The sequence below is a fragment of the Lichenostomus cassidix genome, chromosome 2 (assembly GCF_008360975.1).
Source record: "Lichenostomus cassidix isolate B80296 chromosome 2, HeHo_3.0, whole genome shotgun sequence".
Classification (NCBI taxonomy): Eukaryota; Metazoa; Chordata; class Aves; order Passeriformes; family Meliphagidae; genus Lichenostomus; species Lichenostomus cassidix.
Genome location: NC_139482.1, coordinates 139193273 through 139219282, shown reverse-complemented (window position 1 = coordinate 139219282; position 26010 = coordinate 139193273). Strand labels below are relative to the sequence as shown.

At 41.4% G+C, this 26010-nt stretch overlaps 1 protein-coding gene across 1 annotated transcript in view; it reads left to right on the top strand.

Moving 5' to 3' along the window:
* The window catches only part of SNTB1 (syntrophin beta 1), a 111778-nt gene that overhangs the window by 35675 nt on the left and 50093 nt on the right, over positions 1-26010 (top strand). Inside the window, exon 2 of the mRNA XM_085053481.1 lies at positions 19860-20076. Within this exon, the coding sequence (XP_084909607.1) occupies positions 19860-20076 (217 nt within the window). The remainder of the gene's footprint in view (positions 1-19859; positions 20077-26010) is intronic.

The window sequence follows — 26010 nt, the reverse complement described above, 5'->3', positions numbered from 1 at the left end:
CATGGTTCAGCTAACAGGATTGTGTTTGGTCAAAGCTTGGACTTGATGGTCTTGAGAGGTCTTTTCCAACCTTAATGATTCTATCTGATTTGCATCCATGAGCAAAAAGGCTAAAAATCTTGGAGAGGATGAATGAGTTTTGACTGAACCTCAGCAGCCCTGTTGGATCCTCTTAACTAATGCTTGGTCAGCTCTGCTGTTGTCAGCAGGGCTCTCAGAGGAAGCACCAGGAACGGGTAATGTTGTGGTTTAGCCAAGGCATGGAGCTCTCAGTTGGAGATTAACTGTGATCTTGTTTCTGTTGTAACCAAGAGACTGCCACAATAGAAGGGCTGTCTGGGCACAGAGAGGATTTACTTCATTGTTGGAATAACTTTTGGCCCTTGAATATCTTCCCTACAGCTACCAAATAAATTCTGTGGAGCTCTGTGTTTCTGATCATTATTTTTACCACCCATCCTTTACTGAGACTGTGTCAGAGAGATCAGTGTCCTGTTTTTATTGCCAGGAAATAAAAGATTTTCTGTGCAAACTAAAATATGTTTCTCAGTGCTGTAGTCAGCTTAGACCTCTATATGTTTTTGGGTATGGACTTGGAAAAATTTGGATTTTCTTTTGGTCTTATTTCTACCTTGCCTGATTTGAGGTTGATTTCCTGTGTATTTCTTTCCCCATGGATTTGAATTTCTTACTTGTTATACACCCATGTAACTCTGACATTTGAAAAGTGAAGTTCTGTCCTCTCCCCTTCTGCATACACTTTTTAGCATTTGGAAATGAAGATCCCCAAAATAACTATTGGTCAACAATACATATTAATGTGCCTTACCTCCAGAAAACAAGTCCTGAAAGACCTCCACACATAGCTTTAACTTTTAAATTGTACCTTGAAATTGTGCATCATAGACTAGAAAACATGCACTAATGTGTAGAATTTATGTGATGATGACCTTGGGCAGAGGGGCCATTTATCTAAAGTAATTGTTGAGAACAAGGTTCCCATGTGGACACTTTAGTTTTTCAGAGGGTCAGTTGACTATGCTTTGAGGGTACTACTCATTATGCTTGAATACCAATTCAGTCTAAGTTCCTAAATAATTGTGTTCCAGACTAGTGCTTGCATTAGAGAAAATTAATTTATGATTGCTGAAATATTTTTGAATATGAAAGTGATTTGGTTTCTCCTGTCCAGTTAAGACTAATTATTGTAATTTTACCATAAAAAATAGGATAAAGTAGTAGCTGATTCAGTGATGGAAGAGGGTTTAGAGTGCAGTTCAGATTTTAGTTTTATAAATAAAATATCTTTATTATTTAAACAGAATAATACATCAGTTAAAACATGGGCAATACATTATCTAATTCCTGCAACCTTTATTTTTTCCTTTTCTTGTTTTTTGGTAGTATTAGGTTTTGAGTTTAATTCTTTCCTACAGGCAGTTCTCACTGTTCAATGCAAATGCATGAGTCCTTCAGTTTCAACAGTAAAAATCTTAGCAATAAATATTGGTGGTAATAGTAAGGGATATTTACAGTCAGGTTTGCAAGACTGTGTGCAATTGCATCATGTTTTGACAGCTTGGCATTTAGTTTTAATTCTTGTTAATATCATTGGGAACCATCACTGAGCAGAGCAGTGGAGTGAAGGCAGTCAGAGGCTGAAAATCTGACATCACCTCAGGGACTGGGGAGACTGCCCAGCAGCTGAGTTTTGCCTTTTCAGCTCATATATTATTAGGTGTTGATAGTACATTTCTGGTGCCTCACTTATGGTCTTTGACTTTTGAAGACAAAAAGCAGGACATTTGAAAACCCTCAGGCTTCCATGAGAGATTTCCAGGGAGGGGCTGTATGTGACAGTTGGCTCCTGAACTGTCAAGATGTATATTGAGTTGTGTAAGACATTCCTCGGTGACAAGAATGTGCAGTTATGTAACTCTATATGAAAAAGGACAATACATAGTTTATTCTTTGATTATCATGGTCTTTTAAATTTATATTTCTATTTTGTTTTGCATCACACAGATAGTTACTTTAAAAGATTACTCAGTTTCACACCTGCTAAGGAAAGTCTTTTTTTATCATCCATTCCCCACTGTGCAAGATGCCATCTAAATGAGTCTGCCCAGAAGAATTCCTCAATGTCTCTGTTCTGTCTCTGCCTCTCCAAGCTTCATGCTGGAAACAGGATAATCCATACCTTTGATTTGGAATAGGTTTTGGAAGGAATGGGGAAAGGAGGGATGGATGAGTTTGAGCTACCTTTTTTTAAAGATCCATTAGCTGGGACTTGCAAAACTTAATGAACTACCTTGCCATCTCTGATTATGGTGTGCAGCTAAAAGAATAATGTATATGCATGTGATTTGGGTATGATAATGTAATCAAAAAAACCTTATGGAAACTCCAGAGCATTTAATTTACTCCTATTTTCCTGTCTCCCAAGTCTTTGCAGTACCACTTCAGCATTCACAAATTATAATTGGATGGTATGACCTTGGATTTAAAATACTGGATTTGATGCAAAATCAAATACAGGTTGATCAAGTGGAGTCTCTTGGTCTTTTGGGTGAAGTTCATCCCTCTGAACTTTAGCTAAGTGCTTGACAGCTAGCTAAAATGAGATACTGACTCTTCATGCTTGTTAACAAAGAAAAAGGGAAAACCTGGCAGCCCCAACAGCTCATTTCTTCCCACTTTACAGTAACTGCTGCATGAATTGCCCTCTTGAGAGGACTATTTATCTCTGTGAACTATAGATATTGTTGGTTTCTAACATAGTAATTTTAACTCGGTGGATGCCTCCTATTATGCCACATTGTTGAGTGTTTCCGTTTTAGACTCAAAGTTGTGCTAGATCACATTAAAGGCCTCTTTATCCCCCCAGACTTCTCATTTTTAGCCATTTGATTTTGCTAACTTGATCACCAAGGGAATAGCAACAGCATGTGTCTACCAAAAGCTAACTGTGCCAAAGCAGCACAGACAATTAAATCATCTCCTGAAGTCTTGGGAGCTCAGCCAGGCCTGGTTTCTGTTCTACAAGAAGTTTTCCTGGTCTTTTTCATCTTGAAAGACCAATGTCACCACGCTTGGTTAAGCACGGGGATCGATGGCGTTGGTGACTCGAATCCTCAACAGGGCCAGGCTGCTGCTCTGGGTGCTGGGGGTGCCCAGCCAGTGCCACACCTCTGAACTGCAGAGCATGTGTGGAAAGAAGGGGTTTGTAGCTCTTCAGGCATCAGTTCTCCACTCAGCTTCCATCAAGGGCTCCATCTGGCCCAGTCTGGAGCATTGCTAAGTGGGGATGACTCTGTTTATGGTACTTTTGGCAAGGACTTGACACGAGCTGAGGGCAGCTGTGTGTCTTGTGCCATTCAAGACTCTTCCCGTTGCAAGGGAACAGATTCTTGCTCAGACAAACTGTTGTTTGGGGCTTGGGCTCTCTGTTAATTCTTTGAGGAATCTAATGTTCTGGGTGTTTTGCTGTGCATGTAATTGGACTTCGTGGTTATTTGCAAAAACATGAAGTCTGACAGCCCCAGAATTAATAGAGCCTGGTTTTCAGTGAATCCTGTTTCATGGTTGATTTATTTCTTAATCTAATTAATCAACTAGAAATATTATAAGACTGTGGTGGGAACTGATATATTGTAAACATCTGAGTCCAGTGTCAAGAGTGATAGCTGTAATGTCCTAATGCAGGAAAAGTTTTGCTGAACTTTTTTCTCTTCACTAAAGAATCTGCAAGAGAAGAAAATATTTCATACCACTTTCCTTCTCTATATCTTCTGATGTCTAAGGAGGGTTTGCCTCTGATTATTTCCTTTAGCAGGCCACTGATAAAGTCCCTCTACTCTGCTGTGTTTGATCACTGTTTCCAAGGAGGTACAATATATTGTCTGAGGTCTGAGGTGTGTTTTCCTTCCTCCTGCCTCTCCAGCTTTTGGCGGGACTTTGGATGTGTGTGGTGGTTGCAGCCCAAAAGCAAGTCAGACTTTTTTTGTTCTAGTGAACATCAGGATCATATCACTGCAATGCTGGGCAATGCAGAAGGAAGGCAGTGGAGACAGTGCTTTGATTGGAGAGATCAGAATTTAAGGATAAGTTGTGACAACTGTGTGTAAATGCTGATGAGAATAAAATAGGGATGAAAGGTGAGAATAATAGTGAAAGATGATGAGCTGTTACATAGACTTAGTTTTGTGGAATAACTCAGCCCTGACCTACATAATTGATTGATTGTATGAAACAAATCAGACAGTAAAATAGAGCTGATCTGTTTTCTTCTCCTTAGTGGTTACCAGTTAGGAAAGCCCTGTAGATTTTGTATCAGAAACAGAGCACAAGCACACAGGGGTGTTCTCAAAAAGGAATGTAGTGACAACATCGAAAGCAGAGGATGGTAGGAAAAGGTCATTTAAATTGAATGCCTCTTTGAGGCTGCAAAAGGGCTGTAGAATAGTAAACAGTGTGTTGTGTAAGAGAATATGTAGGGGGAAAGCAGTGTATGTGCCTTTGCTTCTGCAGTGGTATTTCTGTGTCTGACAGGTGACAGGAACAGGCAGGGCTGTGTGAGCAGCTGGGCTTTGCTCCATGCAGGACAGCCTGGCCACAGCAGAGCTGCCTGTGCACACACTTCCTTTCCTCCCACTGGAGGAGCAACTGGTGAGTTTAAAGAAAAACAATGGCTCTTCTAAAAGTGATAGCCCTTGAAAAGGAGGCTGCTTTTCGTCACAGTGCGAGTCAGAGGCTTGACTTTGGACAGCTGAGTTACAGCAGAGGTCTGCTCTAGCACAGGTTGAGGGGAAATGGACACAGCAGAAGGACAGACCTGGACCTGCTTTCCTCACCTCTCCCCTGGGGGTAAAGAGGCTCTGGTGCTACAAGAACACTTTTGGAGATTTGGGAAATGTTTTTTAGTAAAAATGTGGGACCAAGCATAGCCCATCTTTTCCTCAGCAGTGTTGTTCAAGAGATTCTCATCTACTGCAAAAAGCCTGGTCACAAATTTTGAGGTAAACATACCTGCTCATTCTTGAGCCTCATGGGTACATGTCACCCACACACTCCTGAGTGTGTATTTTAAAAAATAATTATTTCTGTTTACATGTAAGAAATGGCAAGATCTGGGGTGCCATAGGATGGGGGATGCATATCTGGGACAGGGGCTGTTGGTGGCCCAGTGGGTTAGTCTTGCTGAAAGGTGAGAAACTACTTAATTGCCTGAGGGTTTCTGTTGGTGTTTTACTTCTCCTGAAGAATTTCTTGAGTTTTTCATCTCCTGAGCACAGCAGGCATCTGCACAATTACTGCGGCATGATGCAAAGAGAAGGGGGGAGAAAGTGTTGACTGAGGATCCTGACAAACATTATTTAAACCATTGGAGAAGTGCAGCAGATTGACTCCCTGGCTGTCACTGCCGATGATGCTGCTCACAGAGCTTGTCAACATTCCAGCTCCACATTTTTATAACCATTTAATTACTGCCTGTATTGAATGTAGCTGGAATTCACCATTGCAGCTAATGCTCTGGAAATGCACTGTAGACTATAAGAAAGTGGAGAATTTCAAGGAGATAGGCTGTAATGAGTTTGTTCATCCTGTTAGGTAACATCTCAGTAACAGCCCCAATAACCATTCTGTTTGTTTTGTGTTTGTGGTTTTTGTTGTTTGCTTTGTTTTGTTTCTTTTTTTTTTGTTGTTGCTGTTGTTTTTAGCATACAGTGTCCTTGATTTGATAAAGTTTTCTTTTCCATTAAAATCACAATCCTTTTCTCAAAACTTAATTTGACTGTGTATTATTAAATATATTTTGTCTTTAACTTTCTCCTAGCTCCTCATGTGTGATATGAGGTTGTGGTGGGCCATGCCATGGTCCAGCATGGACACCTCGTTCCTGTTTTATCCAAGGCTTCCCTTTGCAGGAAGCGCTGCAGACCTACTGCTGCAACTTGACCTGACAGTGGTGGGTGCTGAGCTACTGTGGGTGCTGTGCTGACCTGAAAATACTGTGTAGAGAGTGCTTTGAATGTTATAAAGACATTTTGACAGGGAGACAATATTTCTGTGAGACGGTAGATAGAAATCCTGAGGTGAACATGTTGGCATCATTCACCATAGTGCAACATGTAGCTCATGGGATGCTTCTGCCCTTGCTGCTGTGCTTTCCCACGGGGACAGCTATGCAGGATGCACAGCACAGCCTGGGAGCTTCCTGCAGCACCACCCCAGCACAGGCCACTGCCAGGGTGGGAGAGCTGCTGGGCTCTGGCATCAGCTGCTGCTCCCTGTGTGCAGCCTTGTGCACAGAGCACAGGGGGAGCAGGCAAGGGCAGCCTGGCCCCCTGGGTATCTCTGTGCCTCCTCTGTTCACTCCCTCCCCTCCTTAGCAGAAGAGTTTAGAGGCTGCTGCTGTGGGAGGTAAAGTGTAAAAGGGAAGGTGAGGTGTTTTGGGCTGGGAAGGAAGAGATTGGCACTCAGTGGGGTGTGCAGTGTGTGCTGCGGGAGGGAGGCAGCAAAGGGGTTGGGGAACTGGCTGAAGCAGAGACTGCTGCTGCTGCTGCTCAGTTCCTGACAGAGGAACAAATCTAGACTTGGTCCCAGGGGTTGAGGGGGTAGGACCACTGTGATCAGGTAACAGCTGCTGGAGGAATGCAGAAATCTCGAGTTGTCTAGCAGCAGCCTAGGGCATGGCACGTGTTGCAAAGATGCATTTACAAATGTCTGTATTACTGTGTTGGCTTGTGTCTGTGTAGTTGCTCTGTTGTATATCTGTTGCTACTGAATCATCTCATTACCACTTTTGTTGAAGAGGGCTTTCTGGTCATTGATCATTAATGACCAGAATGTCACTGCATGCTAAGCACAAATCCTATAAACCTCAGAGTGTGAGTCAGGTTTAGTGTTTGTGAGCTAAACTGAGATGCAGGGATTGTGCTGTCAATCTGAAAGAGTCCTATGAGTCTCCTAGTCCTGCCTCTGAAGGTGACGATGATTTGTCCCTTCAGTGGGCTAAGACAAGGCAGTGCAATATAAATAGTGCGAAAAACAATCTGGAAGAAGCTGAAGTGACCTAGAAGTAGTCTGTTTACTGGCACATATTTCAGAACTGGCCTGCCTTCTTTGCAACTGATAGGCTTGTACATTCTCTAATCTGTTATGCATTTAATAAAAGAGCTCCAGAATAATCCTTGGTTAAACAAAGAGTGTATACAGCACTCCAGTATTCTCAGCTCCTAACTTGGGATTACTAGTGGGCCATTATTTACCCACCAGAATCAGTTTCTAACACTCCTTGTAGTGGAAGAGCTGTAAATGTCACAGATCTACCTCTGCCACCAACTAGCTTAAAATCCTCTCCCAGATCCTTATCTTTTTTTCTTAATTGCAATACCCTGCAATCAGGCAGACTGGTCTTACATTCCTCAAAAGTTTTGCTTTAGACTCTCAATGTGCCACCAACTTTACTTTAGCCTCTTACAGCCTCTACAAGGGGGGCAATTATAGAATTGGTCTTTAAAGAGTTATAGATGAGTATGGTATAAATATTGAATTATCAGTTTCTGATATGTGCTGAAATCTAGAGTTTCAATTTTTTCCTTTAAAAACTGGAGCACATACCTACAATAGCATGAAGCCCAGAGGTCAGCTTATTTATGTGAGTGATCTCTTTAGAAATATATGTTGATAATGTTCTGATGGCCTTTGGCGTGCAAGATGAGAGAAGAGCCACCCTGCCTGTAGGGACACAGAAAGGCTGGTGTTTGCAATCTGCACTGAGGATTGCTGATGGTGTCAGCACTAAGGCTGATGTCAAAGCTCTTTTCCAGTGGTTCCATTTGGGATATCTCTTGTTGATTGGAGTTCAACAGCTACTCATGTAAGTACCTGCCAGGGTTTGTTTTCTTCCCACTTCCCATTCTTTGCCTATTTATAAACTATTCATATCTTCAGCTTTGACCATTTGACCTGAGCTAATTCCCACTGATGATGAACCCAGTGACTTTGGCAGAAATTGTAAGTGACCTTGAGATCAGAAGCTCTTTGAGGCAGAAATTATTCTTGATATATTCTTTCCCCTTCTGTGCCTATCAGTGCTGCTGCTGTTAAAAAAAAAAAAAAGGCAAAATAAAAAGAAAAAAAAAAAAAAAGCAGCAGCACTGATATAATCTGATTGTGCTCTCTGCAAGTAGCAAGAGAGACCTGCCCTTGAGCTAAATAAAGCAAAAAAGCCTCAAACAGATAGTTATCCCTGTTGTGTATCCCCAAGCCTCTCTAAAAGCATGGATGATCTAGCTGAGAAAGCTGCACTTTCAGCTCCTCATTTCAAAGATACTCCCACACTGGAGCATGAAGAAAACCAGTTACATTAATGAAGCATACACGTGTACTATCCTTTGCTTTCAGCCTGCGAACCTTGCAAGCTTGATTACTTTTGAAACAGGATTATTCTCAGGCCTTACAGACAGACATACAAGCAGGGTATTTTTTTCCCCTTTTGTGTCAATTGGCTTGAACATATGAGGTCAAGACACAGATTGTGAGGTTTAGCAGAGCTGCAGCTAATCTGCACATGCATTGAGGAGTTTTCATTCTACGTGCCTCAAGGCCAGTGTGCCTGCCCATGAAGGCTCTGCTGGGCATCTTCATCTGGCTAACAGCTCCTATTTGCTTGAGCTGTCCTTGCTTCAGACAAATGCTTTTTATATCTGTGTTTATATCAAACAGCAGAATTCAAGCTACAGCTCCAGCATGAAAAGCTTTTATGCCTGAGGTGGTGCTGAAAGTTTATGTCTTCATGGAATCCCTGCTTCGGGAGCCGTGGTGATAACAACACAGGGAAAATTCTTGCTACTATTACTTATGAAAGCATCCAAACAATTGTATCACCCCACTCCTGATTCCTTTTCTTCTCCGTGTTTTTTAATGTTTTTACAAACAGCACCTGCTACTGCTGTCTCCGTTATAGGGAATACAATACAGCTGTAACAACACGAGGAGATACATGCATGATTTTTACTGTGGGCTTTTCTGCCTGCTTATTTCCTTGTCATGTCCCTATTGTTTTTTAACTTGTACTTGGTTTCTAAGATCTTTGGGAGGGGACCAGCTTTTTGTTCTGTGTTTGCACAGCATCTGAGGCTGTCATGCCCTGGTTCCTCACTAATCCTGGTAAGTGCTCCAGTAGTACAAATGGCAAATAAATTTGAGATCCAAATAAATTAGCATTCTTCTCACTGATTAAACAAATGGTTTTCTCTGTGATGATTTGAACCAGGGTTGCATGTTATTACAGCCCTTTGAAGCTCAGCTTGAAATTGCCAGTTTCTTTTCCAGCCTCTGTTATCAGCCTCTTGTACTAGTTGACCAAAAAGTACTTGGCAGGCAGTTTGCAGACTTTGAAAAACAATAGGTTGCACTATTTTAACCTGGCTTTGACCTAACCTGAAACAGTCAAAACTGGCATTTAGCAAACGTGTTTTGATGTGCCGAGTCAACTTCCCTTGCTGAAAGCAGCTGCTGAGAGCAACCTGTGCCTGTCTTGCCCTGCAGAGAGGTGAGGGGACTCTGCTGGCCCCAGCATCAGCACAGGGCCAGGACAGACTCAGTAGTTCTCTAGAATAGGGCTTGAATGAAGCAGGGAATTACTTTACCCTTAAACTGAAGATTAATGTGATTTTTTTTTTCTGGGACAGAAAACATTGCTTGTTTTCTGGAAGGATAAAGTGTCCACTGAAACGGGATTATATTTACATTATTATTGCAGAGTGATGTGTGAAATAGGCTTTCTGTGCCTCAGTAAAGAGCCATGACCCCTCACAGAGTTATCTTATAAGCTGCGTGCTAAACCCACAGGGGCTTATGGCTCAGAGCTAATGGGGATTTAACTTCTCACTGAAAAGAATTTGCAGCCTAACCCTATTTAGATGCTCTTTGCTCTCATTGATTAAATGCCCAGTCCACTGCATGAAACCTAATAGAATCATAACTGTATAAATTTTCCAGCTGACAAAATGGATGCTGGGAAACTCTATGCAATATTTATTAGAAAAGGAGTTTGATCTTAAAAAGACATTTAAAATCAAAATGTCAATTCACAGTTCTGTTTTGTTTGTAGGGAAAGAAAAGAATTTGACCGAAGATGTATTTTTAGAGCCCACAAAACCATTTCATGGAAAAAGTCAGTTTCTAAAATCAGTATTTTCATGAGGATTTTCACTGCTTCCCTTGTTCACTGTGTTCACTAATTCATTTTTGAGATTCTGTCTGTAGAATAGTTTTAGATGATGTTAGTTTTAGATAATATAGTTTATGATGCTATTTATAAGTAATAAACCTCCCCCTCCTCCCAAGTATTTCTCACCCCAAATTGCATTATGCACTGAAGTTCCAGGTGGACCATATTCCATCACAGATCACTGGCATTTTTTTAAGATAAAATAACTATAGCTCCTTGGGGACAAGAATAGAAGAGCTGTCATCTTGGTAAGCGACTTTGAGATGCTAAGAGCATCACACAATGCCATCCATGGTCCTATGGCAGCACAGTTGGGTTTCAGTCTCAGTCTCTTTCTGTGCTTCAGTTCTGAGAATTTCCCATGCTTGCTCAAAGTGCAGGTGGTTTCTGAAAATCTTTTAGCCGATGCTAGTGACTACGATGCTTATTCTTTAATTGTTGATTGTTGCAATTTATTGTTAGGATTTTAGTGGCTTATTCCTAGAGAAAACCATAATCCCTGGAAGAAAAGAGCTCCATTCAATTGGAAGCCAAAGAACTGAGGCACAAGGATGTGGCTTAATGTTTCATTGTCCGACCCTTTTCATCACCCTTCCTGCATATACAGTCCTGCTTCCCTGAAATACAAGGGGTGGTCTCACGTGAGCTCTTCTCTCCTTTCCAGTGCCTCAGCAAGCAATCTGTCTGCTTCAGGTAGTTTTCTTCTAGCCTGTAGATGAGCCAGGAAATAGCTGTAGAGCCAAACCTCATTCCAGGTCTGCTACTCTCCTGCTTGGTCATCTTGCAAATGACTTCAAGTAGAGCAGAGGCAGAGTGAGGTTGTGCTTGGACTTCAGGACCAGGCAAAGGTGGTCTTGAGCTATGTAAAAACAGAGCTGATACATTATGCCCATGATCAGAAATATTCATCCCAGTTTCCCATAATCAATTTAGGGACCTCCTTGGATCTGTGTTTCTTTGCCATTGAACTTAAATAGTGTCCTTCCTTCCTTCCTTCCTTCCTTCCTTCCTTCCTTCCTTCCTTCCTTCCTTCCTTCCTTCCTTCCTTCCTTCCTTCCTTCCTTCCTTCCTTCCTTCCTTCCTTCCTTCCTTCCTTCCTTCCTTCCTTCCTTCCTTCCTTCCTTCCCTCCTTCCTTCCTTCCTTCCTTCCCTCCTTCCCTCCTTCCCTCCCTGGATAAGTATTCATAATCTCTGGCACTTGAATATTCTGGATATGGCCATCAGTCTGTCCTGTTGATAAGGCTGCAAACTAAACTGTTCCCAAAAATAAGGACTTGTGTGGTGATATGATGCCTTTGGGTGCACAGCCCAGCCGCAGGAGTTACAGCAAGTTCTTAGCTGAATGCATGCCCTGAGTTTGTTCATTTTCAAAGCTCCTGGTATTGTCCAGTGAAGAATGAAAAGGGTGAACTGAAAGTTTGGAAGTGAATGCAGCCCTGCTTTTCAAAATAAACACGGAGAGCTTAGAAGGTCTTCAAAGGTCTTCTCATAGGTAGAAGAGAGTAGACACTGGCACTAGGATCTCTTTGAGTTGTTCAAATAGGAAAAGTCATAAAGGTAGTAATTAAGTTTAATGCTGAGAACTCTGCCACTGACTTACTGCATGACTTTGAGGAAGGCAGCTTAACTTGCCTGTGTCAGTTTAGCCATCTGTAAAACAGGTACAATCATACACAGCATAATAATTTCCCTCTCAGTGAGTGCCATTTTCAGTCTACCCTGTACTACTTAATGATTTGTGTGGCTGCTGAAATAACAGCATCCTCTAAAACCATAATACCCTTATGTATTTTTCACATAATCACTAGCGGTTGAAGTATTTGCTCTGACACTTGAGATTACTCATGTAAATAGAAAAATTATAGCATGCTGGCAATGCCAGACACCTTCAATTCCATCGGAGTGTGTGGGTGATGGGAGAGGGATCTATAAATACTGACAGAGGCAGGGAAAGAAGCATGAGCAGCACACAAGAAATTCTGAATCAACTTATTGCTGAGATTTGGGTAAAAGGTTTTAAAATATAGTGGCAATTTTGGGTAGAAGATGGCCCTTAGAAATCTGAGTGCTAAAGTTCTATTGAAGGAATGTATTTCACTCCATTTCTCTGCTTTACATGAAGTTACATTTTCTGTTGTACTTTGAGTAGGGTTACATACTCCTAATGTCATTTAACTAAAACCACTTTTTTTGTTAAACTTAGGAAACATTCTGCCTTGGGGGCAAGCAGAAGCTCCAGTTTGGTTATCAGTGAGTGACTCACAGGTCCCACAATGCTTTTTCTCAAAATGTGACTGCTAATTTCCATGTTCATCTCCCAAATTGCCAGTTTCAGATGTTTTCCACTTCCATTATGAAAGATCTGCATAGTTCTAATTGTAGAGTTCAGTGTCACATAACAATGTAACAAATGAGCTGTGTCACATTTTACTTAAAAATGTAGTTAGATAGCTACAGCCTGCAGGTTTTGGCAGTAGGTTTTTCAATTTGTCGTTTATTTGGTAAGAGACGCTTGTGCAATGTAGCTGCTCCCAGTTCTCCACTGAGTCCTGTTTCTTTTGAGTACAAGCTCTTCAAGATAGCATCAGTGTCTCCTAGATCAAGCTATGAGCATCTTCTTTTTAACCAAACATTGTACTTCTGGGATTTACAAGCTAAAATTTGTTTTTCAGATTATGAAGGGAGAGATATGTCTGTATTTATTTTGCTGCAGTATGTAAAGTTTTTGAAAGATAGATGAATAGCTTATTGGTCCTTGACTCTGGATTTCATGCAATTATTGTTAGTAACATATCAAAACTCCAAACTGAATACATCCAATTGATTGAAACAGAAGCTTTGGAATTTAAAATAAACTAAATTACTTGAAGGAAACTGTAGCACATTCAGTATAGTCGGTATGAGTAGTGGACATTATAATGGAAAGTATTTGGAAACACCAACTGGAAAGAGTCTGCCTTTAGTTTATTGTTATTATTACTTTGCCAGTTTGAATTTTTTGTTTACTAGATTACTGACAGTCTGTGACTGCTTTTAATAATTTCATCAGCCTAAGTGTTGATGTCATGTATTTAGAGCTTTGATCCAGGCTCCAGTTCCACTTTGATTCTGTGTGACACAAGTTTGTGTCTGTTCAGGTTCTGTTAACTGTTTTAAACAGAAATACAAAAAGGGCTCACCCCAGCGCTGAAACTCCTCCTGCTTCCTTGAGCATATGTGCTGTTAACTGTGAGCATGGACTTTATTAGATGACCATGGAAATGTAGCTCACAAAGGAGCTGAAAGGGGATGGATAGCAGTGACCAGCTCCAAGTGGCCTCAGAGAGACATGGTAGGAAGTGCTGACTGGAGGTGGAACTTTCAGGCTGTCTGGGCATGAGTTGTGTGCTTTACTCATGCTGTTCTATGTGCAACACAAAACCATGGCTTTGTGGAGGAGTGAAAATGGATTAATATTTAATGGCTTTGCAGTTGACAAAATTGGTATGCTGCATGAGATAAGAAGACATATAAAGCCCTCTCTCCCTGGAAAACATTTCTGCGGAGAAAACTCAAAAACGGTTCAAGAAGTGTTTGCTAAAGGGAAACAGGAGGCTTAGGGAATCAGTGGCTGGATCAGCCCACATTATAGGCAAAGTCTCAGAAAAAGAAACTGAGGATAAGTAACTGAAGAATTTTTGGTGTTATATGGAAGCATGGGATGGCTTGGGAGTGTTATCTCAGCTTCACAAGTGCTGAAATCAGAGTGGAGGCCCCTGATGCAGGTGGGATGAAGAAAGCATCCGCAGGGGCTGCCCATTGCTCCAGCCAAGATTTGTGCTGGGTTTTCCCCTGTAATTTCATAACTTCTAAGATATTTTTGGTGGTAAGTTATGTTTTTGAAACCCAATGTAGATAACTGTGGCTGATCACGGTGACCTATTCAGAGTATCAAAACCGTGAGGTTTCACAAACTGCACCCTTTCATGGTGTCCTGAGAATTTAATGCCATTTTCTCCTGTTTGATGGGGCCAGGACCACAAGTCTTCTTGACAAAGAAATTCCCTTAACAACGCAAAATTGCTTATTACAAGGCACTTTGAAGGTACTGCCTTCATTTGTTGAGTGCAAGTGTGTGATGGTGCTTATAGCCCTGCTTAACATTGCTTTACCATTTCTATAAATGCAGCTGCAAATTTAAAGGGACACTGTGAATTATTCTTTATATTTTTAAAATGCAGTTGTTGATTTTTTTGCACGGTCTTGAAAACTCAAACTTGAAGCCTGATTGCTTACCACCCACCTTTTGGGAGCAATTGCTAAGGTGCTTCTTTCGGGTAAACTTTATCTTAAGGACGTGTTTGTCTCCTGGATCTTTCTGAAGTTATTCTTTCAAAACATTCATTCTTGTCTTCCATATAAAAAGTAAAATAAGTGCAATGTATTTTAAAAAGGATGTAAAAACAGCCCCTTATGATTTAGATCCAAGCCTGTCTCTTCAAGAGATGAATAGACAATACACTGAATTCAGTGGAATTACTGTAAAAACAGCAGAAGATGGGAAACTGAGCATAGTCTCACTACAGTGTGAGAAATGGCCAAAGCATTAAGGGGATTTTTATTCTCACAAGGTGTTTATTTTAACTAATTTGTATCATCTCCCAGAGGTGGAGATCTGATGCTCTTGGCAGATCAAGAGGTTTACTATTTCAAATCCCTTTCAGCATGGGGGAAGGCAGATGATGTTAATGGATATTACTTGTCTGAACATAGTAACAGATGTTTCTGTAGGAAGTGTAGTGGAAACACTGACAAGCAGGATTGTTGACTGTTTTTGGTTTATGCCCACATTAAAGCTGCTGAAAGAATCATGTGACACATCTTCATAGATGATCTGATTCATAAAGTCTTTTTTTCAAGTATTTGGGTCTTAGTTTTTATGATGGCACCAGCAGCCCATCTCATTTTTATACAGATCTTCAGTATAAGGCATGCAGTTGGCTTGAGTTTAGAGGAAATTTGATCTCTCATATAAAGCCTAGCAGGCAAATTCTGGTGTGGCAGAGGACACTCTGTGCTTCTCTCCTGCAGAGGGGAATTCCTTGATCAACTGTCTTCAAGCAGATTTGGGTATGTTGTTCCTTTTACTTTCGTATTGTAAACCTACACATCCTGTCCTCATTCCTATAGTAACAAAAGAGCTTTCCTGTGGCTCGCTGGCTTCCCCTCAGTGGTCTTTGTCTTCCCTCCTAGGAAACAGTCTGAATGTGTCAGAAGAGTCCCAGTTCCTCAGAAAGGCATGTGGCCAAGAACCTGACCAAGTTGGTCTGTAGTATTTCTCTCATTTAAAAGCCTGCTTCTTCCCCCCCAAAAAAGTCATCTGTGACCAGTAACAACGGATTAATTGTGGAGTCTTGGGACTTGGCAGAAGTGTGTATAAATGAAGTGCTTTTTTGGAAGCTACATTGCCTGTCTTGCTGATCAAAAAAATAAATCCAAAATACTTCAATGCATATCAGTGGATTAATTAATTTGATTGCTACTTCCCTTCCTTTTCTCTTTGTGGGGGGGCACTCCAAAGATTGGAATTTTAATTTCTTGTCCACTTCTTAATTTCTTTAAGTTTCTTATTAGTGGTGCACCAAAAGGGTATGGATCAATAATTAGTACTGAATATAAGGATCTCTGATGTTGAGCTATAGCATCAAACAAATGAGTTTAGACAACTCCTGACTAAACCTACAGTTTATCAGTAAATTGAGTTATAATCATGAAACAACTAGAATTTTTTTCTGAGTCCCTGCATGTTGTTTTCTGAGTTTGCAGAGTACATTCTGGTGGTCTTAAAGATTGTGCCATTTTTGTATAAATATATATTTAATATTTGTATATATGTTAGACATATGTATATACTCTGAAGGTATTTATATGTGTATACATGCTTATAGAATATTTATTCATAAATCAGAATTGTTATACAATGGCATGCATTATTTACTTTCATTAAATGTTTCAAGGTTTTAAGAAATTAGGTAGTTTCACTGGCAATATATAAAACCAGTGGTTTTGGTAGTCACTTTCTTTTTCAGTCAGTACCTGAATTTGTCTACTATATCCAAAAGGAAATCTAGCTCTTGAGTGTAATGTTCTGAAAACAGAGTATTATCCACATTATTACTTTAATGTCCAATAGACTGTATAGTCTTTTTTTCTGGTTTTAAAACTTGGTGAAGGAAGTGAATTGTATAACTTCAGTTTAACTTTGCAGCATCCACAAATCTCAGACAGTGCAGAGTGGAACAGGAATATGCCTATAATAGATACTGGTATCATCTTGTTTTCTATTATGTGGATTAAGAACTGGTTAGTGAACAGGCTGCAAAATGTAAACATGTGGGGTCACCCTAAATTGCTGTGTATGTAGTAAGGTCACTGGTGCATTGTTATAAAACAGCATGTTCTGCAGTATTTGCATCCAGAATTTAGAGGTAAATAGGAAATAATTGCTGATAAAACTTATGAGTCATCTGAACAGTGTGTGCCTGATTTCAGCTAAATTCATAAACTGGGCTTTGGTTATGGACATGTAATTACAGATCTTGATGAAGTAAATGAAAATCAGTGGGTCTGAAATTTAAATAATAACAAAAAATTATATAAATGGACCAAGTTCTGCCACCTGTTCCACTCCCAAATTATATTTATGCTTTTATATGTATTCATTTGGGGGCTTTTAGAATATGAAACACACCTCAATATGCAATAGCCATAAAGTCTGGGCTGTAAAACCCAGCAGAATTCAGCCATGAATCCAGAGAGCTGTGCTTGTATTTAGTAGGAGCTAGGATGTCATTAGTAAAAGCTAGAAAAATACATATATTTTTTTAAGGAAACCTATATTTACTTCATTTTTACATTCTGCAGTAGAATTTCGTATGAAGATGGTGTTACTAGTTTATCAGTGCATTAATAGCTCTTTATTCATATCTCTGGGGCTGAGCAACCATCTTCTGTTGAGATGTAGCAGAAACTAGATGTTTGTGAGTTCAGAAGTTGGAAGGAATTTTCATAGGATGTACTTCCTCAAGGTAGTTTTCTTGGCTTTTGCTGTGTTTGAGACTCAGTTTCTGGAAAGAGGATTGTGTTTGTGCTCTCCCCCTACTCCTGCTTCCTTTTTCATTGGATTTTGTGAAACCTTGCAGCTGTCTTTCATGAATTCACCGGTGTGTCGCATGGAAACTTGGCTTTTGGCACATGGAAGGGCTGGCTCTTTTCTTCTGTCCCATCTCTGGGGAATTAAATTCACATTTTGTGTTCCTGCTTGGGTTTTCAGCCAAAATTTTACTTCAGTTTCCTTCCTCCCCCTGCACTTCTCTCCTTTTCTTAATTAAAATATGCTAAGGTTGAATGCATATAACTGCAACTGAAAAAGGACAAAAATAGCACAGATGAAATAGCTACACTGTTGAGACCTGGACTTTTATTAAAATCACATTTGCTGGCATGTCACTGTACCGGGGTTCAAAAACTGACTGGGTTACTTTTTTCCAACAGATTAATCATTAATCTCTAATTTTAAAGGGAACAAAATTTTGTTTGCAGTTGAATGTGATTTTTACAGCTTCAAGCTGTTCGTCCCATCTAAATTAATGACAAAGTCATATTTATTCAGTGTTAACAGGAATAGATTCACCACATCTGTATGTGTTTTGTTTCTTGGCTTCCCTAAGGCTAAGAATACATCCAGACTGAGACGCTGACTGCTGAAACTAATATCTCTATGATACTGGCTACAACTGCTTATTTTCAGCACCTTTGAAAATCATGTAATTTTTAGAGTACCCAAGGCTGAACACTGGTTTTGGGAGTTAGGTGACACAGGTTTTTAGATAATGGACTTCAGGTAGATGTCTACAAAAAGTTTTAAAAAATTATCAATGTCAACTCTTTTTGCCTGAAATAGTTTCTGGAAGCCTGGTGGAGTTCTGTTCCAGCTCTTCCCTGAGAAGGGAAAAAATTAATTTTAAAAAATACTCAGAATAGGATTGGACAAGGAAATGAAAACATCAGTGTTGGGTAGGACAGCCTTTCTGATAAATCACAAATAGTTCTTCTCACAGAGGAATATCCTGTAACATACCTAAACACAGAAGTCCTTATGATTGAAGTTAACAAATTTTTAAAAAGGAGAAAGCAAACAATGGCAAGATGGGCACTAAGGTGTTTTAGAGAAAAAGTATCAATAGGTGCTCACAGAGCCTGGACTCTAGTTTTACACTGGTTTCTCTCTTGGTAAAATTTTTATGAAGCACCTTGAAAATAATGCTGCTGAAGTTAATCACCTGACCTGTGGTTTTGACAGAAACACTGTTGTTCTTCTCCACTCTTCCGAATACTTCCCTTGCTTTCATTTCAAACTTAAAAATTTCAGCCGGCTTCCCCTAACTTAGTGTCCTTCCCCACAATGCCCTTTTTTAATTTACCCACCTTTTTGTTATTCAGTCATTCCCAGCTTCTTCCACTGAGCTGACACGATGATCTGCACCATTTCCTTGAAATGTTCTCAGCATTTAAAGAACTTCCCCAAATACGTTCACAGTGCCCCTGCCCTTTCAGTTCATGTCACTGCTGGTTGAGTTGTGCTACTTGGTACAATCAAGTGGCAGCAGCCACTTAGCAGCCCCAGCTCTGTGCAGGGGGATGTTGGCTTAATCAGGGCACTTAAATGGTGTCCTGTCTGAGCTCTGTCAGGTTTGTGAATGGGAAGGAGGCTGTGACTGGCAGATTTGGCAAGCACATTAATAACAAAAGCAAAAGTGAGCCTCAACTACCAAGAGAATTAAAAAACAAGAGAAAAATGTTGCAGTATTTGTCTGCCTAAAGAGGGGAATATGAAGTATACATCTAAAATAGATACTGGGTTTTAATACATTAAGATAATTTCAGAATCCTACATTCACATTTCTTACCTATTCTGGAAAAAAGCCCAGAAGAGGCTGAGATCTAATCTGACACCTTCACTCCCACAAAAGGCACAAACTCAATTTTATTTCCCTAAGAGAAGGCCAACAAGTGAATTGTTTTTTGTTTACTCTATATATATTTATGTACAAGTAGATTAGCTAAAACTGCTTCCCAGCAAGCAGAAATAGCTGTTGAGATCAGTGGTGGGACACTGACAAGTGTGAACCAGGAGCAAGATGTGAGTTGGCAGCACTGCAAGTATTGCTGAAACATTTTAGATAGGGGAATAATAGGTTCACTGTCACTTGGTTGAATGTCTTTCTTTAAGACATCCCTGTGCCTCAGACAGCTCACAGCTTCCGTATGAAGCAATTGTTGCATGACTGCTCACACACTGTCATACAGACGTGGGATGGCTCTCCTGGCCTTACACTGGCTCTATGTTCTCATTTTGCCTATTCTATTCCCTCATTTCACTCACAGCACCATACTGAGACTGGCAGCAGGTAGATCTCCACCTTCTGTATCTGCACAGCTTCCCATGCCAGGCTGCTGGGCGAGCAGAAATAATGGACAGCTATGAGGGCTAACACCAGCCCAGAGAACTCACATGGGGATGCAACTTCTGAATATTCATTTATTGATTGTTTTCCATCTTTTTTTCTCTTTTCCACAGTGAAATACATGAGAGAAGCAACCCCCTATGTGAAGAAGGGCTCCCCTGTGTCCGAGATCGGGTGGGAGACGCCTCCCCCCGAATCCCCGCGCTTGGGCTGTGCCTCTGCTGAGCCCATGTCGCAGCTCTCGCTCTCCATCCACAGAGACAGGAAGACAATTCCGCTCAAGATGTGCTACGTGACGCGCAACATGACCGTGTCAGACCCTGAGAACAGGTGAGTGGGGCTTTGCCTGGGGTTGGGATCTCACCTTCACACTGAATGGTTGTTGACCTTCTCAGCACTGGGGTTGGTGAGCAGGAGCTGAGCTCTGGTCACACACAGCAGCCCAGCAAGGGAAGCTTTGGGAAGGGTGGCTGGTGGTGTCTGAGCCATGTGAGGCTGGGTTCAGCTCTTGGGTTGTGCTAGAGAAACTTCGATGCAGTAATCCAGCACTTTTGTTAGAAACAGAATCTCAGGGGGTTGTTTTCTTCCTGATTAAGTGTCTGCTTTTGAAGGAAAAGACACTGTACACACTAATTGGTTACATCCTCCAGGCTGGCTAAATCTGATTCCACTAAATTGCATTTTCTTTCCTTTTTTTAATGAATATTGTTTTAGGAATGGTCTGGTTTGAGTATTCAGTTCTGGACATAAAAGTCAAGAAGAGGAGAAAAGTTCCACTTACAAGGCATTAATGTGGAGCTTTTGTGGCTTGTTTTTTTTCATAATGTTAAAAATAGGATGAGGTTTTACCAGCCCTTATTTATAACATATGTGGAACAGCTGCACTGCACCAGCACACTCCCTGATCCCTGCTCCAACAGCTGCTAATAAAAAAGGGAACAGTCAAGTCAGTGATACAGGCTGATTCTCCATCCAAATAATGGTCTTTTTGTTTTTCTGCAGTGCTCAGAAGCTGGGTGTAATGCCTTTGATTCTCAGCATTTACATATAGGCATAAACAAAAGTTACATTTTCATTTGCAGAGGATAAGGAGAGGGGAGAGCAAAAAGGGGAGTGGGAAGGATAGGTTTCTTAGCAATCTCTTGCACTGCAATTCAGCAACTTTATTAGTATCTGTGTAATTTTCCGTTTTTCTTTTTTATATTTGTTTGACCTTTTAATTTTCCCCCTTCATGTTTTATTGTTTCATATGGCTTTACTTTGCCTCAGCTCATCTCACCTAGTGGTTACCACCATAGTCAGTGGTAACTGAGTGCTACAGAAGTGCAACTGTAATCCAGAAATAATCCTAGCAGTCTTTCTCAGTTTAGATCAAGATGTTTATTGACATTGGCCACTTTTTTTCCCACGTGTCTGTATAGTTTAAGGTTTGACAACTGTATCATTGTCTGAGAGTTTGTCTTTCTCTCTGCCATGGAGTGCATTTTAAAAGTACTCACACAGGTCACATTTTTTGAATCAGTACAATGTAATGATACTTTACATGCATTGCCTTCATTTTCTCATAATTTTTCCCCTTTATTTTTTGACTTTATTCTAGTTCTCACCTTGTGTCACTCTCCTGGTTCTCACTTGGTTTGAGAGCCAGGACTCACTCAGAGGGACACAGACACATTGCCCATGATACCTCTGCAATGGGCTGACTTTTTTGAAGTGTGCTACAAATGTATGTGTTCTTCACTGTTACTAGGAAGTGATGTGTGGGAGAGTCATATTGCTTGTTATCATGGTTTTCATTTTGTGTTGCTGTCATTTCCTGTGGAAAGAGTGACTTCTGATTTTTACTGTAGTCCAGCACAGTGCAGTCTAAGATGGATTTTTCCATCCAAGCTTGCAGTACCTCACCATTGTTCTAGTTGCAGTGTCACAGTAGCACCCCATGGATTAGCATCTTTACTGGTTTCAGCATTTTTTAACAATTCTGAGTACTGAGACTCATATTTCCCAGTATAAATGCTATTACAATGCAGCGACCCTTTCCCACTGGAATGCATTCCAAGATAGTAATCTGATTTCACAAAACTAATTTTATCTTTGTTCACAGCAGAGCCTAAGCCATGTCCTTACATGCTTACAACACTTCTGTTTCATAACCCAGTGACCTGACACACATAGATTTTGTAACTGATGGTGTCACTTTGCTGGATGGCTTTAGGAGAGCACTGCTGGCAGGATGCCGCAGCATATGTTGGCCATTAAAGGGCTCCTTTGGACTATAACCGAGCTAATCTTCATTTAAGAAAATGTGTGGGCATGGGAAGCCTGAGTTTCCCAGTGCAGCAATTTCTTCAGTGCAAGCTGGAAAAAATGCCATAGCAGCCTTGTGGGACCAGGATGAACTGGTTTGATGTTCTGCATGAGAACATACCTATGTTAAGGGACCCAAAAGGAAATACTTGCTTGCTGGCACTGAATTATCTCCAGTTCTTAGAAAGCTGCAGTAAAATCTGGGTTTAATGGACATGGAGGAGTATTGATTTTCCCATTACAGCTGGTAGCCCTGCACAGGATTTCTTCTTCTCATGGACGACTGACCCCAGTTCAGAGATTCTCAGGTCTGTGTCTACTCTCAGGTGGTTTGGTGAGCTTGTTATTTTGGAGCAGGAATGAAGTCTGGTGCTTTTAGAACCAGCAGTTCTCAGATGTCTCCTTTACCTAATCTGCCTGTGGGTTCACTCTGGAGGAGATTTGGAAATATCTTTTCTGTTACCTGATCAAAAGAGATGTAAGATACCGAGGAGAACATCCTTAATACAAACCAATACCAAACCTAGTGTATAGGAATTTTTTATTTGATAATAAAAACATGACATGAGAAAACATGCAGAGCATTTATGTCATTCTCCTCTAGGTGCAGGGCCCATTGTTATATTTTAGGCTGGAAGAAACTCTCTAAAATAATTGTTACTTAAATCAGTTGTTTGCCTGTGTTTTCACTGATAAGTGACCTTCTTGGTGGCAGCAGTAAAGGGTAATGTCAGACCTCACAGATGAGCAACCCCTCCCAATGAAGGAACATGGGAATAGTCACAGCTAGTAATGCCAATAAGCAGTAAATCTTGCTGCAGTGCAGAAAGCTTTTTATCAATTTCTGGTGATGATATTAAGGAATAGGAGAAAAAAAAAGGTCTCTCAGGTGTAATTTGTTCTGTTGGTGCTTTTAAAGTGTTGGAACATAATACAAAGGTACTTCTGTACACAGCACAGGAGACATGACATTCCCTGGAGAAATGAGACTATGCTGTGTGGACTGAAAAGGTTTTCTCATCTGCTTTTGAAGTCACCCTAAAATCCTGTTTGCACATTTCAGCCAAACCCAGGAGGTGTGGGCCTGATCTTGTCAGCACTTAGTGTACACAGATCATGTTCTTCCAGTGTCAGGGTCCAGAGCAGTGTGATCCTTCCAGGGAACTGCAGCAAGGTCAGTCTTAATGAGTGAGTTACTCAGCAGGATTTGGCCCTCTGGTGGGAAAGGTGTGCTTTGGTCTGGAAGCTAGGAAAAATGGGCCAAGATAGATTCCCAGCAGTGAACTTTCCCTGTCATTGTCCATTTCAGGGCTGGATTGAGAATTACAATCAGAAGGTAAAACTGTTATAAGTGTGTATTGGGTTTGCATGGCCAGGTTCTGGTAGCAGGGGGCTACAGAGGTGGCTTCTGTGAGAAGCTGCCAGAAACATCCTCCATATCCTACAGAGAAAATGCCAGCCAGCTCCAGGACAGACCTGTCACTAAAAGCTGAGCCAGTCAGGAATCGTAGTAACCTCTGTGATAACATATATAAAAAGGAAAAAAAAAGGAAGTTATTGAGCAGATGTAATTGCAGCCCGAGAAGACTGGAGAAACAGAGAAACAGCCCTGCAGACACCCAGGTCAGTGAGGAAGGAGGGGCAGGAGGTTCTCCAGGTGCCAGAGCAGAGATTCCCCTGCAGCCTGTGGTGCAGACCATGGTGAGGAAGCTGTTCCCCTGCAGCCCACGAAGGGCATGGGGATGCAGAGATCCACCTGCAGCCCATGGAAGAGACCCATGCTGGAGCAGGTGGATGCCCAAAAGAGTCTGTGAATCTGTGGGAAACCTGTGGTGGAGCAGGGTCCTGGCAGGAGCCTGTGGACCTGTGGAGAGAGGAGCCCAGGCTGGAGCAGGTTTGCTGGCAGGACTTGTGACTGTGCAGGATCCAAGCTGGAGCAGGCTGTTCCTAGGGGACTGCACCGTGTGGGAAGGGACCCACGTTGCAGCAGTTCATGGAGAACTGTCTCCCGTGGAAGGACCCCGTGATGGAGCAGGGAAAGACTCCTCTCCCTGAGCAGCAGCAGAGGCTGGGTTGAAGTGAGTGTGAGGAAGTGAGTGTAACCCCATTCTCTGTCTCCCTGTGCCGCTGAAGGGGAGTAGGTAGAGCTTGGGAAGGTGGGAGGGGTGGGAGGGAAGGTGTTTTTAAGATTTATTTTACTTCTGAGTTGCCTGTTCTTATTTTGTTAGCAATAAATTCAATTAATTTTTCCAAGTTGGAGCCTGTTATGTCTGTGATGGTATTTGGTGAGTGATCATTCCTCGTCCTTAAGTTAAGAATCTTCTGTTATATTTTCTGTCCCTCGTCCACTGGTGAAGGGGAGTGATAGAGTGACTTTGGTGGGTGCCTGGAATTCAGGGTCAACCAGCTACAAGGTGGCAGAGGAGCTGCTTGGTGTCCATTCATTCTGGGCTCTGCATAGTTAGCTGCATCTGGGAATTACCTGAGCTTCCAGGGACAGCAAGGAGGTGCAGAAGAGGACAGACTGAGACCTGTTTACTCCAAAGGCATCAATAAACTCAAGCAGCTTCATTACTTTGATTTTTTTTCTTAAATCAGGAAATACTGCTTTGCTGAAAAAAGTATTTGGAAGATTTAATACAAAGCCATTGCTCCCCAAACTTCCTTTTGAAAGCACATTTTTATAAATTTCTTCTTACACTATTTAATGTCAGTAGTGCACAGTAATAATGTCAGTGAGATTTAACATTTTGAACTGTAATTGGTGTATAAGTGTGTAACTTATGCGGCATGAATTAGCACAGTTTGATTCTAAAATGGTATTTCAAAATCTTATTTATAAAACAAATTCTGGTGAATTTGCATGTATTCACTTTCATTACAATAAGACATGAAAACAAAAGTTGAAGCTTCTTTAGGAAAAAACTGAGGTCCAAGCAGATTTAATATGACATAGTAGAAATAAGTCCTTGCATCAAAAAACTTGAGTCATGAATGCTCACAACAAATATAAGATGTAAGCAGAAGATTGTAAAAATGCAATAAAAAGACAAACATCTTGGAGTAGATGAGGGAATGAAACACGAAGGAGCTCCTGTACCTTTTCAAGTTCCTGCTTATGTAACCTAAGGGCAACTGAGGGGGCAGGGAGTTAAGTATTAGGCAGTAGAGAAGGTTTTGGGTATCTTGGTGATGAAAATGTCATCTGGCTCATGCCCCCACCCTGCCTGTCTCCTGCTTAGTGACCAGGACCATCTGTTGGTGCTGCCAGGTCTGAGCAGGCTCTGGTGTGCAGAGCAGATGCTGGTTCTCCTCAAAGAGCAGCATGGCTTAGGGGTGCACCTTTGCATCCTGGTTTGTTCTCTGCTGTAGGGGGAATGGTTTGCCTCCGTCACATGTGTGTGGGGCTCACAGAGGGCAGGGCACTGCCACAGAGAGTGTCCAGAGAACCAGAATGAGTTACAGCTGCTCCTGAAGAGCACAGGTCACACCTTGTTTTCTGCCTCTTAGGAGGTATTTTGAGAGCACTGGGCACAGTCAATGGCACTGGCAGTAGCAAGCACAGATGGGCTGAGGTGCTGAGCGCTGGACTAAGGAGTAAGGAGGTGATGGCACATTTCCACCACTGTGCTGGCACTGCTGGCATGCTGAAGATGTGTCAGTGCTGGGTGGACATCCACAGCTCTGGGGGCTTCCTGGGGAGGTAGAAATTTTCTTTTCCTAGTGCACAGTAGACATTTGGCAGGACCAGACTCTGGTTTAGGAAACTTGGGTCTTTTTTCTGTTACTATATGTTGTAAGTGGACAAAGGAAAGACAAAAACTTACATTTGCATGGGGCATAGAGCATAGGTGAAGATACAGAATGGGTGCATTACCAGTATTAAAAGTGCCCCTCTTCATGTCCTCAAGGAATTTGTGCCTTGCTCCTCGTGTTGTTATTGAGCTGCTCACTGGC